We start from the raw sequence: 15,214 nt of genomic DNA on the forward strand, positions 1-15,214 counted from the left end.
ATGAAGGATTCCAATCAAGAACAAGAATCGATGAGTTATGATCATGATCCACCCTCTTCATCACAATTTCAATTAGATTCATTAAATGATTATTCTGATTTATTAGCTCAATCGGCTACTTCTTTTTTAAACCAACAACAAACTAATACTACTATCATCAATCTTTCTGAATTATCTTCTTTAATCGATTTGAATTCAGCTACTCCGCTACCTTTGAATCCTAAATCGAAATCGACTACTACCACTTCAAGAGGAAGATCGAATTCTATCAAATCTATTCATGACCATCATCAAAACTTACCTAATCTGATGGATCATTCAATCTCTTCGTTTGACTATCAATCTGTAAGTTTATTCCTTTCAATCCTATTCGAACTTCAAACTTATATCTTTCTTTTGATCGGATATTAGAAAATACCAGATTCATGTCGAACTCCATCTCATTCACCACCTCCAATCATCAATAATATCCTATCAACTCCAGCTGCTATTGCTGCAATGTCACCTTTATCTTCTCGTACTCATTCTCCTCTGACTACCTTAACTCGAACGCGTTCAACCGATTTTTCACATCTTCGTAACACGCCACCTAAACCAACCACATCTCTTTTCCCAAGATCTAAATCTTCAACTGCTATTCGATCATCTCTTTCTCATAACCCTGCACTTGATTCAGATCCATCTAATCCTGAACCAGATTCGATTCCGATCATCAAATCTATCTTACGAAGGCCTAATAGTCCAAGTAAAGGATCTCGTGCTAGATTCTTTAGTCCACGCGTTTTGGTTCAAGTGGATGATCAAGTCGGTAATGAATCAGACTTGGTAGATGATCAGGGTCACTTTAGAGCTCGTGAAGTGGTTCATGAGTTTGAAGTAGACGCTCCACCTAGTTCTCGTAACTCTTCTAGAACCGAACCTCCAAATCGATCACCTACTCATCAAAACATACCATCTTCGACTACCGGAATACGAAGGCCACATATACCTCGCTTCACTATACCTGAACCTGCTGAACTAGATATCGAACCCATCTTACCGCGTCTTTCAACTTCTCCTTCACCTTCTCCGCCATCTTTACCATCAGCTGTCTTTCCCAATCCATCTCGAACTGGACTCTCTAAAAGCGATGGATCAACTTCCATTGTAGAATGTTCAAGCTCTCTCTTTGGATCTGAAAACCTTTCGAACATCATGGATGAAAGTGGTGGATTTTTAGGTGATGATACGACGTGGGGTGCTTTTGAGCGTTCACAAAATACTGAAAGATCAATTGATTTGAATCATGTGGCTATGATGGAAGTCTTGGGTAATAAATCTTCATTACTCGGAAAAAGAAGTACCTCTTCTTCTTCTAGAAAACCTTTGACGGGTTCACAGTTTGAAGTTCTTCAGGAAACTGAAGAAGAAGCATCGGTGGATATGAATGAGTTTATGCGAAAGATGAATGGGGCTCATGAAAGCTCAATGGATCAAGCTTTGTAAGGCAATTTCCCCAAATCTCAACTTACTCAATGTCTTTGACATGTTTTTCTTTGATTCTCTAGGAGGGATGAGCCTGTTCCTGAGAATATGCAAATCTCACAAGACTTTTCTACAACGTTTGAAATGTCTCGAATGATTCCTCTCAACCTTGCACCACTACCTACCAATCAAGAATCGCGTGGCGGTTCAATGCCTCATGAACACAGTGATCGTGCACCAGCTATCACATCCCCTACTCGAACCATTCGACAAAAGGCAAGCATAGCACACCCACCATCCACCCCAAGCAGCGCACTTGCTCGATTGAATTTAGTCCAACAGTCAAAGAAAGATATACCTGCCTCTCCTAGTAGGTCACCCAAGAAAAAAGCGAGCACAACTCCAAGTTGTACGCCAGTAGACGAAAACAAAAAACCAGTGCTGCTTGAGTTTATGAAGACCCGTTCATCTGATCTGAACACTCCTCAAGTCTTATCTAAACCGATAGTTTCTAAACGAGTGTCACTCTCGATTCCACCACCTGAATTGAAAAAGCGTGATTTTGGTACCCGACTCAATGGCACTGGAGTTTCTCGACGAAACTCAGAGATCGGTCCACCTACCTCTGCACCAGCCACAGTAACAACGATAGTGGTTCCTAAACGACCTAGACCATCATCTACGATCATTCCTTCCCAAGCAGAGTTCGATTCTAGTCTGATGCCACCCCCAGCATTACCATTAAAAAAACGAGTTTCACTTCTTCCGCCTGGAAAGACGAGTGGGATCGGATTAGGACTTCCTTCCTCTTCTTCTTCTTCGTATGCTCCTAGTCGAATGAAACCTAAACCTTCTAATGCGCTCTTACCTAGAGGTTCACCAAAGGTTTTGAAACCTAGAAGTTCGATCTCGAGTTCTTCTATGACCCATCGATCACCTGCTCGAAAAGTCTTACAACCTCGAGCTTCGATTCCTTCTAGACCTAGAAGTTCGATAATTACTAGTACTACAGATCGGGTGACCAAAGAAATTGGAAATCTTAAAATCGAACCCACTCGACCGATGATGGTAAAAAAACCTTCGTCGAGTTCTTCGATCTCTTCAACCAGTTCAAACCACGGTAAAAAACCAATGATCATGAGACCTTCGATCTCCTCCACCGATCTAAGTTCCTTACGTGGGAAACCCAGCTCGATGACCAAACTGCCAAATCCTTCATCAAACGAACCGAGTGTTTCGAAACCTTTGGTAGGCTCAGGTATGAAAGCTTCTGCTTCAGTTAATGATTTGTGTGTAGGTATGGAAAAGACAAAGATCAGACCTACGTTTTCTTCAACCGATTTGAAGAGTTTAAGGAATCCTAACTTACCTGCTTCGATGATGAAGTATCAGAATGGTGGAGGGTTGTCATTGGTTAGGTCTATGAGAAGGTCTGGGGTTGGGGTTGGGGTTGGGAAGGGGTTGGTGGACGAGTTTGGGATGACGGGTAAGTAGAGTGGGTGGCCTGATGGTTTGGGAATCAGATGGGTTTGATTGGGTCTAGAGAATCTTGAGGAAATTGGTTTGGTTTTTTGACTTTTTACTTTTTTTTTTGGGAGGTTTGGATCTCCTTTTTCCTGTTTTTTTTTGTCGTTCTTTTTTATATTTATTTATATATGTGTAAAGTGTGGTGGGTTATGAATCAAGTTGTGGGTATCTTTAAAGAACTTTATGTATAGATGAGAAAAGAAAAAGAGATGGTGGTGGTGGTGGTGGTAGTTGAACATATATTTAAAAAAATAAAGTGGGTTTGAAAACAATGAATGATTCAAAAAATTTATGGGTTGGTTGGTTTACTTTACTTTTTTTCTTGGTTTACTTTCCTTTTTTTTTGGTTTGCTTTATTTTTTGTTTGGTTTACTTTCTTTTTTTGCTGGTTTGCTTCTTTTTTTGCTGGCTTGTGTTTTTTGACTTGTTTGCTTGCTTGTAAGATTTTGAATATGAATGAAGATTTTTTTATAGAATTTTTGCAAAAAAAAATCTACAAGTGTTTAAGGAAACCAAAAGACTTATTTACGTAGTATGAGAATGAATATATGTAGGTTCAATAAAGTTTATACTGTTCAGTTAAATAAAGTAGAATAACATCAGATTACAATTCACAAGAGTTTTGAGAAATAGACACTATTCAAAATCACTTGGGGTATTGGGCAGAACTTGAAGTTGAAGAAATGGGTTGAAACAGGTTTTTTCGGGTTGCTTGTGTTCTTTGTTTGCTGGCTTGCTTGTAAGATTTTAAGTGTGAATGAAGAAAGATTTTTTATAGAATTTTTGCAAAAGAAAACTAAAAGTATTTAAGGAAACTGAAAGACTTATTTACGTAGTATGAGAATGAATATATGTAGGTTTAAGAAGGATTATACTCTTCAGTTATAAAAATTAGAGTAATCTCAAATGATGATCCATAAGGATTTTTGAGAAATATACACTGTGAACATCATTAAACTTCCCCAAGTTAGAAGAGGAAAATGATTAATGGTACAGTTTGTCATCAAAGGATCCAATACTGCACAACTGAGCCATGACACCTACACTACATATGTGCAGCAAGCCAAGTAAATAGTTGTCTATCATGTACATACAGTTCTGCTCAGTTTTTTGCTCATCAGAATAGATAAATTACATGTTATACCACATGTAATTTTTTTGACTTTGCAAAAATTGTCCCAAAAATTCACTACATATAATTCTGTAGCTGCTCAGGCAATATTGTTGAAGCTCTTTCTGAGTAACAAAAAGGGTGTTACATGCAGTTGAATTGATGAGATTACACCAAAATGTTGAGTCAGTGTATGCAGTCAATCTTTTGAATGCTTTTGTCAATCTGAAAAAAGTTACAGCATGTATTACATATGAATAAATTATTCTGATGAGGAGATAACTAAGCAGAACTGTATGTACATGATAACCACCTATTCACTGAGCCTTTTACACATATGTAGTGTGCGTGTTATGGCTCAGGTGTGGAGTACTGGATCCTTCTATGACAAACTGTACTATTAATCATTTTCCTATTCCAACTTGGGGAAGTTGAATGATGTTCACAGTGTATACTGGTATAGTTTTCAGTATAGTATAGTTGAACTATACTATACCCATAGTATAATGTACTAGTATAGTATAGTGACAGCCTTGATACAGCCCACCCATAGAGCTATTTCCACCTTGACAAACCCAATCAATACGGCATCTTGCAATGACTGCTGAAGTGCTGATGGCACAATGGTAAGGCCACCAGCGGTGATTGATGCATGTATTTATGTGTTCTGCTTGTAAATTGGGTTCAAAGCATATGTTTTGCTCCCACTTTTTGAGCTCTTGGTTAATCTCAAAACAATACAATTTTTTTGGTGATGAAGTTTTACATAACTTTTTTGCTGCTCAGGTGCACCAAAAATGAACTGTCTTGGGAGGTTAATGGTACTGGCACAGTTCCATTGAATGTCCCAAAAACATTCCCAAAGTGTGGGCAAAAGAAAGATTCAACAAGGGTCAAATCACATTGAGGAGTGCAAAGCAGACAGCTTTGGACCACCACACCATTTAATAAAATTGACTTTCAAAAAACTCCTTGAAGTCAGATTCTATCCAACAATATATGAAGCTACAGTTCAATATTTGTAGACTGTATGAGAATATTTCCAATATATGTCTGTTGGAATAGGACCCTGGAATGCACCTACGGAGGTTAGTGACGTAGATTGCAACCTTTTTGTAACAGATTATTTGGGTACAAAATCACACTTCTCTTTTGCTAGAGGAGCGCAAACGTAGCGCAAGACGCAGAGCTTTCATATGCACTAACTTTTAACCCCATAGCACCGATACTTCCCAATATATTCAAGTGTAAAGCCCAAAACTAGCCAAAATCAAAGGTCGGAATTGGGCCTTGGCGGCCCAAAAATTTTTTGTGCCTTTGCAATTTACGCCGCAGTGAGGCAAGCTACAGGGGTCAGACCAAGCTCATTTGATAGCCCTATTTCATGTGCATCTTTTGAAGTGCTTGTGAGCGTGGGAGAATGAGTGGTGTGTAGCGTAGAGCCCAAAAACTGGAAATTGGGCTTCATCACTACCCTCTGTAGGCGCATTCCAGGGTCCTGTTGGAATGCACCCACATTCCGGCTACATCAACTAGGGCTGCGCGCCGGAGCCGGACCCAGCCCCGCCCGGCTGAGTCTGCCCAACAACCTCTGGACAGCTTGCAGTCCGTGCCCCAGGGCCACAAAACCTCACGTGTTGTACTCACAAAGGCGCCCTGAGGGCACTTGGGCAGGTCGGCCACCGGGGATGCCAATCATCCCAAGTTGTACAACTTGTGGTTTTTGTGCCTAAAATCTTAGCCTGACTCTGCCTGGCCCCTAGGCCTCAAGTTCAGGGTGCGCCCCGCCTGGCCCTGAACCATTTTTGAAGGACATTGGGTTTCTTTGTGGCCAGGTCGCGCCCCGGGGCCGGGTCACAGCCCTAACATCAACTGTGCACATGGACCACATGACCAATTTTTTTTGATCATTTTTTCAACCTTTCTGAAAACCAGACTGTACATGGTCCATGTACAGTCCCCTCCAAGTGGTTTATGTATTCACTCCATTGCTTGAGCAGTACCAGGGCAAAACTGCATCTCCCTTTAAATGACCCTTTTAAATTTTTCTGATCAATCAATCCAAATCTTTCAATAGATCAAAACACAGGCAAAAATCCCTGATTGTTTTCTGATAAAACAAATTTTAATTCAGAGAAAATAAGTTGAAGTGATCCACCTGTACATAGTTGAAAATCTATGTGGAAAGGAATGTGGTCCCAGGTTTTGGTACCAGGCAACCCCAATGGTTAAAAATCATAGGTGTGAGGACATGTACTTCCTACATAGATAGCCATTGGGAGCTTGAAGAATTGTAAACTTTCAAAACCAAGATCCATGTTTGAAAGTGTGGCATACCTTAAATTTGCCAAAATCCTACACTGTTGCTTGCAAGCCAAGGCCCAGAAAGGGACTTACATCAAACTTGCATGCAGACAAAGGTCAGGAACAAGAGCTTGGCTGGGGACGTCCTTGCAAGCCTTCTGTACCTTGTGTTTACCAAGGACTCCTGCCGGACCCAAAGTAAACATTGTGTGTTAGTCTTGCAGTACACCATCTTCCCCCAGGAAGTTACATCCTTCTTGCCTAAAAAGCTCATCAAAGGTACACCACGGGAGGGTCTGGACCGCCTTCGGTCCGGCAGGAACGGCCGTTGCAAGGCCGCCCATCCCTGCAGAGGGATGGGCGGCCTTTGGGTAGACCTAGGCTATTCTGTTTGCCGGCGGCCTATTGCGACGGCCGTTGGACAGCCACAAAGCGGCAATGAGGTCGTATGAAGACGACCCGCAGGCGGTCCATCAGTGAATTCGGGGGCGCGCAAAAAAGCCGCCCCTGGTAGCTGCACACTATTCAAGGTGCGGCTACAAGGGACGGCGTAGAATATGAGATGCGCCCTCAGACGTTGTATATTTTTGCTATCATCCTTACTCTCAACAGCAGGCCAACTCAGTAGTTTATAAGTCCACACTTGATCATTACCCTGTTCAATCATTTACATTGCATTTCTGTTACAAACACTACAAAAGCCAATTAAAAATAGCTAATACATTGATTTCTTTATGTAACAATTGATCTCAAAGAAAAACACTACCTCATTCGCATCATGACTTCATCGCTTAGACAGTAGATTATATACTCACCTAACAAGACATGAATGATTAATAGAGACAAGAATCAACTTCAGTAAAATCAAATCAGACAAAATAAGAGAGCTTACTTACATGAGAATTCATTCCATGTTTCGCATCCGGGCAGTTTAGTCATACCAAATTGCTAACAAACCCTAAAAACGAATATAAGATTGAAACTGTATAATGTTAAGCATACAATGTGTGAAAAAAAACTATATGATCGGTGAAGATCTTCAAAAATCGATCAATAGACTAAAACAATCAAAGTAGCAAGATCATCAATATCAAAATCAGAAGATTAAATGCAAAGAAACAAGACAAAAACTTACTTGACATGAGAACAAGATAAAACAGCCAGGAATCTCGGAGGTAAAGGAGACAAGTGTCGGGGTGAAGATAATTGACGTTGAAATTGAGGTGATGTAGCGACTAACCGATGCAAGCTGTTGTGAGAATGATTGAAATCAACACTGAAGTGCTGTTGTAGGATGTTGGCGAGAGGTTGTTGAAAATAGAGACGGACATGGTATCGAAGTCGGATGACGTTGATCGGAGGTGTTGGAGCTGAAGTCGTTGATTGTCAATTGGCAAGGGGAATGTAAGTTCAAACAAAGAGATTTGGAAAGGAAAATGATGATTGGAGCAAGGTCGAGTCACCGGTATCATCAAACTTGACCTAACCCAGTGAGTTCGACACGGTGGGAGACGGGAGTCATTGGTTGAAGACTGGTCTTCCGGCGATCTTCAACCGGTCATAAGCAGGTCTGCGATGACTATGGTCCGAGGGTGGCCAAATGGCCGCACAGAATGGCCCGCACAATTCATGGTCTACAGGTCGCCAGTGGACGGCCAATGTCCACGCCCGTGGGCTGAAATCCGACCCGGCCGATCTCAGGCCGCGGTCGACCGAATTTGGGCACAGAACCCTCCCATGGTGTAGGCTCCCAACGGCAGATAGCACATGTAACTTTTCTCTTGAGCCCTAGATCATGAGTAGTTGAGACTGTTGAGACCCAATCTTTGAGGGACATTATTACAAGACAAAATCAACTTCCTTGGGAAAAAAATAGCGTATATTGTGCGCAAGACCACCTCGCACAATGTCCATTGTGGGTCTGGCAGGATTACTTGGTAAACAAAAGGTACATAAGGCTTGTGAGGACGTCCCCAGCCAAACTCTTCTTCCTGACCTTTTTCTGCATGCAAATTTGGCGTAAGTCCCTCGCTGGGGCTCGAGTTAAGTTTAGGCGCACACGATTTTTTCAAGATCCATGATCAAAGTTTTATAACAAGGACAATTGCCAAGGAGCGGAGATTCTGGAGAGATCATGTCCATCCGGGCGCAGTGAGTGCGAACAAAAGTTTGTAAGAAGCCATCACTGTAACTTCAGTAAAAAGCCACATAAGTGGGATGTGGAAAAATATTCACATAACATTTGTCGTGGATGGACTGATGATAGGTAACGATACTGATGACGATCATGATGATTATGACATCATGAAGATTACCTAATGTTTTTTATTCCTTCATCATGTTATCAGATAATCTTTTTCATGTTCACTTTCCCGTTGTTTTTTCTCTTTATCAACATTAAGAATTCGTATCACACAATTTCATCAGATCGTTCTTTTCTTTTGAACATCGCCTGCTGCATTAGATACTATCACTCTCATCGACCAAAGGATCATCTCAGGTCACAGTCTTTACTGAATGGATATCTATTTCCTTCTACATGATTTCGCTCATGATGAAGAGGAACCGACTTCAAGTAGCTTCAAGTACATGACTGAAATTCGACTGTACAGTCTCTTGAGTTTGGCATATGAGAGGATGGCTCAATAAGCTCACCATCTCGTGGGTCGAGGTGAGATACACGCAGCAAACCAGACCCTCCTTTGACTTTGAGACCAGATGATCGTGACAGTTGTCATTTAAGATGACGAACCATACATACTCATATTTCCACCGGTGCATATTTCTTAGGAACTCATCCAGTTTCAAATATCCATGTTTAATCAAAGTTCATCATTTGGCTCTCCAGTTTTGTTTCCTTTTTCAAAATCTTCATCTTCCCTAACAAATCACTTCATTTAGAATCATTTGAATCTTCAAACCATGAATCATACTTCTCAATGGCAAGAACTTCATAATCAACTTCAACTTGAATTGTCATTAACTCCATCTTCAAATCTACGAAAGATTTTCGTAACTTGTATCTTTCTTAGTCCACTTGCTGGTATTTTATACGCATTAAGTGTGATCAAAAGAATTTCAGAAACATCTGAAAGATGGTTAATTCGAAAGAACCCGAGTGGATTTATCTATCCTAATACTTGTGTTTTGATTCCGGTTTGGGCCATCTTATATACTATAGGTAATCATTATTATCTGATAAAATTATAATTGAAAGCTTTTATCTGATTAAATGTGGTAACGGTTTTTATCATCTAGCTAACGTGATTAGTTTGATCATGAGTCAAATCAATTCGACTAAGAAATCACCTCGGGCTCCACCACTTCATGTCGCGATAGAGCTTGTTAAATATTCTTTATTTCTAGGAATGAGTAAGTTTTTCACTTTTTATCGCTCAATTCAACTTCGTACCTAATCTGATGAGCCTTGTTTCTTTAAATCTCTTTGTGCAAATTTCCAAAACCAATAGTATGGACTAGAGGTGATAAGGTTCAATTGTTTATGAAAAAAAATCATTGACAAAGCCAATACTCAAGTTTCTTTGTTGTTTTTTAGTATGGTCGACAGTCTATGCAATACCACGTTCGAAATTTCAGCTGCAGAAAAATCAGTCAAAGTTTTCAAGTTCAAGACAAGATCGATGTTTGATTTATATAGCTCCTATCATCTTCAATATCATCATTGGTTTAGGATACTTGGTCCCTTTATCACTCAGTGGACTGATGTGCGTTTGGACTTTATCAAGTATGCATCATGTTGCTAAGATTTGGCATCAATTCGAAACTTCACACGATCTTATACTTGACGCTACAGTGGATCAACATACGAAAGATGAACAAATATCAAGCGGATTGAAATATCTGCATTTAATGCAACATTATCGTAAAACACTTAAAATGAATATGAGATTAATCGCTTTTGTTTATATAACGATCACTGCAATCGTTTCTATCATTTTATTAATCTCTACATTTATCATTCTTAAAGCATTATTTTTTCAACTTAAGATTTATAAAAGATTAGCCATTAATTCAATAAGAAGATCACCTGAAATTTTAACCTTGAATCAATCATTAAATTATAGAAATATACAATCTATTCATTCCACTACAACCCAACCTCAAATAAATCACGCAAATCAATTACAAACAGATTCGATGCCAAGAAAATCAAAATCTTCTCATTGTGGTGATCATCAACTTTATCATCAAGAAATTGATTTAAAAGAAAGTGTTTTAGATTGGTTTCCAAGTTTTAAAAGAGGGACTGGAATTGATGAAAAGATGTGGAAGTTAGAATTACACAATGATACTCAAAACTCAACTGCAAATGTAAATGGAAGCATACCACAAGACTCAAATTTAAGAAAATATCGGATTTTGAAAAGGTATATTGTGAATACTATTTGGCAGCAAGTTTTGATTTTGATTGTGATTTTATCTTTTATCATTATGCATATCTTAGTAGGTGAGTTATCCAATTTTTCTTTTCATTTCTTTCACATTGTAGAATCTTTTCATATGAAAAATAATTCACTTAATCTTGATCAAATCTTCTTGGTAGTTACACTTTGGTGTAAAAATGAAAATGCATTACCATTCACTCAAATCTATTTAATTGTAGTAGAATGGGCAAATTTAACTTGGAATTTAGGACTAGGTGCGGGTCTTGGATTGGTAAGCTCCTTTTTTCATAAAACAACTTTTTTCTGGATTTCTAAAATGCCCCTTTGATATATCAAAAAAAAACTGATACAAATTGTTGCTATGTATCGTTTTTTAGATCTCTTGTATTGTGGCTTTTACTCCGTCACCACAAACACAAAACCGTGGTAATCGAACTGATGATGATTTTTGACATGAAGATGATTGAAAAGAAGAGAAAAAAAACTCTTGTACATATCAATCTTAAATTCTCAAACATTTTTAATCACTTTTTTGGAAATCTTTATGAACCTTTTCTTGATTTATTTCACTTGTTATGATCAATGAATTTGGATGATTTACTTCATAAATTATGTATACTAGTCTTAATTTTTATTGTCTTTTTTTACACTTATTGATAATTATCAATTGTCTTTAAAAATATAATTATCCTAGAGCACATTTATTTAGTGCAATTTCTTAAAAATTTTGTACATGTACAAAAGCCTTTTTTTTCTTAAAAAAGGCCTAATTTGACTATATGAAAGAAAGAGACAAAAAAACTTGTGAAGAGTGTTTGTCTTGATGACCATCAAGCAACAAAAGATCAAAAGCAAACAATTTGTGGTGGTGGTACAGACAACCACCACCAATCATCTCAAGCTCAGCATCAACATTTTCAATATCCTCAGCCTCCTTTTGAAAAATAATCTTTTAAAGCTTGTATTTTAGGCTAGGAAGGACTTCCTACAGTCTTGATCAATTCCCAAACTCTCCTGCTGAACCTCCAAAACTGTAAGGGAATGTATGTACCAAATAAATAACAGAAGGAAGTGATGTGTACATTTGAGAACTGTGTAGAATGGACAAGCTTGTGAAGGGCTTGATGAGACCTCTTGAAGGCAGGCTTATTATTGACCAAAACCAAAGCATAACACCTGAAGAATGTGTAATGATCTTCTTATTTGTTGTTGGCAACTCTGCCTCCAATTGCCTTGATAGGGAGGTTATTCAACAATCCTGTCAAACTGTTAGCAAAAATCTTAACAAATGTTTAAATGCCATTATTTCAAATCAATCAGTATACATTGTTCAACCTAATTTGAATTAAATATGTCCAAAATAAATACAAAGCAAGCCCTGAATGACTCTCTACTTCAAAAAATGTGTGGGTGCTATTGATGGCACCCACATACCTTGAATTGTTCCTGCCAACTGTTATCCTGCTCATCAAGATAGAAAAGGGGATCTAGGCCAAAGTGTGTTAGCTGGCTGTTCCCTCAACATGCTGTTTAATTTTGTGCACATGTGTGTGGAAGGTCACTATGCAGATGCTTGAGTGCTTTGTCAAGCACTTGAGGAGGAAACATTTGTGGTTGTGTAAGTTATGTTGTTCCTAGACTCCACTTTTACATCTTCACATTGCTAGTATCCTTGGTTCAGATTACTTTTACATTGCCAATTCTGGCTATGCAAATGTACCAGGCTTCCTACACCACATTGATCTGCTTGATAACCCCTCAAGCAGTGGAGGCACTTGGGTCTTCCACAGACCACCAATGAGCTTTATAATCATTAACATTCATTGCTCCAAATTGTTATCAAGTGTATCTTTGTCATCATGAAGATACAATCTTCTTTATCAGCATACATTCTGTCTTTCATTATAAGACTCAAGTAGGGATCATAATTGCCTGTTGTGTATGTTTTACACAACATCATCCAAGTTAAGTCTGACAAGGACAACTTTTACAAAGAATATGCTTTGAAGGAACATCTAGAAGCCAGGCTGGGCCACAATGATGATGACACACACTGGTCTTGCCCAGCTTCTGGTCAGTGTATGCAAGCCAACAACATGAAAAATCAAATCACAGAAGAGATGTCCCACAATTATAAGCAAGCAGTGGCTGCTTGTAGACATGTTTGAAGATTAATATTTCAAAACCTGAATGAGCATTTCAAACTTTTGTTTAAAACTCTCCATCATCTTATGATATTTTGTTTTTGAACCCCCAACATCTTATCTGCATTACATTCACATCATTTGATTAAGATATAACATATATTTGACTTTGTACAGTGCATTTGCTTGCTATCATTTAATCAAAATATAATATTTCTTTGATTTTGTACAACTTCATTTACTTGCGCACGAAGATACAAAAAAATGAAAAAACATTATAAGCCAAAGATGAAAGATGATAAATTGATGACACTTTTAAGATAAATTGTCTTTACAAATATCCCTACTTATGCCCCTCTAAGTTCCCAGAAATGATCCATGTGCATGTGGTAGAAAATCAAATTTGTATTGTCATCTTTTGACTTACTGACTACTTTGAAAATATGCTCTGGCTTGAGTTCAGTGTTGAATTCAGCATTGCCAAAATGACTTAGTTTTCATGTTTGATCACATTTGTGTCTCAAAATTGGGTGATTTATCCATTTGGGATGCCATGTGCAATCCAATCAGTGAATTGCTTGTTTCCTTCTTGTTGTGCCTCACATAGTTTCAGTGAGGCACAACATGATCCATTTGTCTATGACCAATGTATGATGATCCTCACAACCCTGGGCCAGCAACGCAGGTGTTGCGTGCTGCGCTGCGGTTGATGCGCCGACCCGGTCCGGGACCGGGGCCGGGACCGGGTCACGCGGGTCTCGGCAAGGATTTGGCTGGATCCGGGTCAACCCGGACCGACCCGCTCATTTGGTAGGGGGGGCAAGTTTTGGTGAAAAGGGCTGAAAACCAACGAAACTCATCTTAATTTCTTCAAAAATCATGTATAAAAGACACTTTAAAAGACACTTTTGTTTCTTAGTTGTAGGCTAGATACTGTTAACTAAACAATTCTAGATATAGAAAGTTATAGAAAAGAAAATCATTGAAAAAAATAAACCAATTGTAGTGAACACCTTGTTCCAAGTCTTGAGGCATACAAGCGCTTCAAATGTATCTGATTTCAGACCGTGGCGACGTTTAGTGAGAACTCTTCCTCCAGCTGAAAAGGCGCGTTCGGAAGGAGTGCTGCAGGCTGGAACCGAGAGGAAGATACGAGCCATGTTGGATAGCAAAGGATATTTCTTGGAATTTTCATTCCAATATTCCAAGGGATCACGATTGCCTGGCTCTCGAGGTTCAGCAAGGTAAGAGAGAAGTTCTACATCTAAAGTTCGCTTTGTCTTAGGAGCTGATATAAAAGATCGAGGTCCATCATCTTCAGCTTGGGTGAATGAATTGATATCTTCATCATCTTGCTCGGTGGTTGGAATGAATTGGCGAGCCTCTTTCAAAAAGGTGTCTCGCCAATCGTCTTGATTGATAATTCCAGCTCGCAGGAGAGTGACCGAAGAAAGTTCTTGGTCCTTGCTGCGAGGGTCCAATAGGTGAGCACAAAGATAAACGGGTTTGAGAACAGCTTCGTTAAAGTATTCGGTCAGCTTGGTCTTCATTGGAGCAATGGCTGGCCGGATCGGATGGTTTTCTAACATGATTAAAGCCTATTAGGGGATTGTAATCACTGTCAGCTTGATCATAAAATTGAATACACAAGTTGAAAATTTCTTACCTTTTCGAGTTGAGACTCAAGCCACTCATAGACAGGCAAGACAGCATCAAGACTGGTGTAAGTCGACTGAGACAGCATGTTGGTGGCTTTTTCAAAGGGTTCAAGGAATCGAGTGAGGTGGGCAATCAGGTCCCACTCGGCTGAATTGAGTTGAAACTTGGTCATATCTTGGTCTCTTGAACATTTCAAGATAATGACCTCCTTGAGATCCAGAGCTCTCTTCATAGCGTTGAGATCGGAATTCCATCTAGTTTTGACATTTCGGATAAGGCCAAGAGAACGACCAAGTTCGGCTTCAACAAGTTTTTCGAAAGCTCTCTTGCGCTTTGGGGTCTTCATGATGGCAGTGATGAATCCCATGAGACGACTGATGGCTCCAGGTGCATTGATTTGATTGAAGGAATCTTCTTCAAGTATATCAGATAAGTTGACCGAAGTAGTTTCGCCCAAGTTCTTTGAAAATACAGATATACCAGCTCGAGCAACCAAGTTTATAACATGAGCAACACAACCAAGCAAATTGGTTTCTTTTTGAAAGTGTTCAAGTTCATTAGCTATTTCTCGTGCCATTGCTCCGTTGGTTGATGCGTTG

General features: G+C 39.2%; 2 protein-coding genes across 2 annotated transcripts; both read left to right on the top strand.

The window, feature by feature from the left end:
• On the top strand, nucleotides 1-3,465 carry MELLADRAFT_117038 (uncharacterized protein; the record flags this gene model as incomplete). The annotated part of the gene is made up of 5 exons (XM_007412122.1): nucleotides 1-345; nucleotides 412-1,481; nucleotides 1,548-2,722; nucleotides 2,762-2,950; nucleotides 3,130-3,465. 5 exons carry the CDS (start codon nucleotides 1-3, stop codon nucleotides 3,180-3,182), a joined length of 2,832 nt encoding a protein of 943 aa, XP_007412184.1.
• Nucleotides 3,466-9,328: 5,863 nt separating this feature from the next.
• MELLADRAFT_108357 (uncharacterized protein) lies at nucleotides 9,329-11,264 on the top strand (the record flags this gene model as incomplete). The annotated part of the gene is made up of 5 exons (XM_007412123.1): nucleotides 9,329-9,587; nucleotides 9,665-9,778; nucleotides 9,963-10,874; nucleotides 10,917-11,083; nucleotides 11,190-11,264. 5 exons carry the CDS (start codon nucleotides 9,329-9,331, stop codon nucleotides 11,262-11,264), a joined length of 1,527 nt encoding a protein of 508 aa, XP_007412185.1.
• Between the last annotated feature and the right edge of the window lie 3,950 nt (nucleotides 11,265-15,214).

This window comes from Melampsora larici-populina (assembly GCF_000204055.1).
Source record: "Melampsora larici-populina 98AG31 unplaced genomic scaffold MELLAscaffold_29, whole genome shotgun sequence".
NCBI lineage: Eukaryota > Fungi > Basidiomycota > Pucciniomycetes > Pucciniales > Melampsoraceae > Melampsora > Melampsora laricis-populina.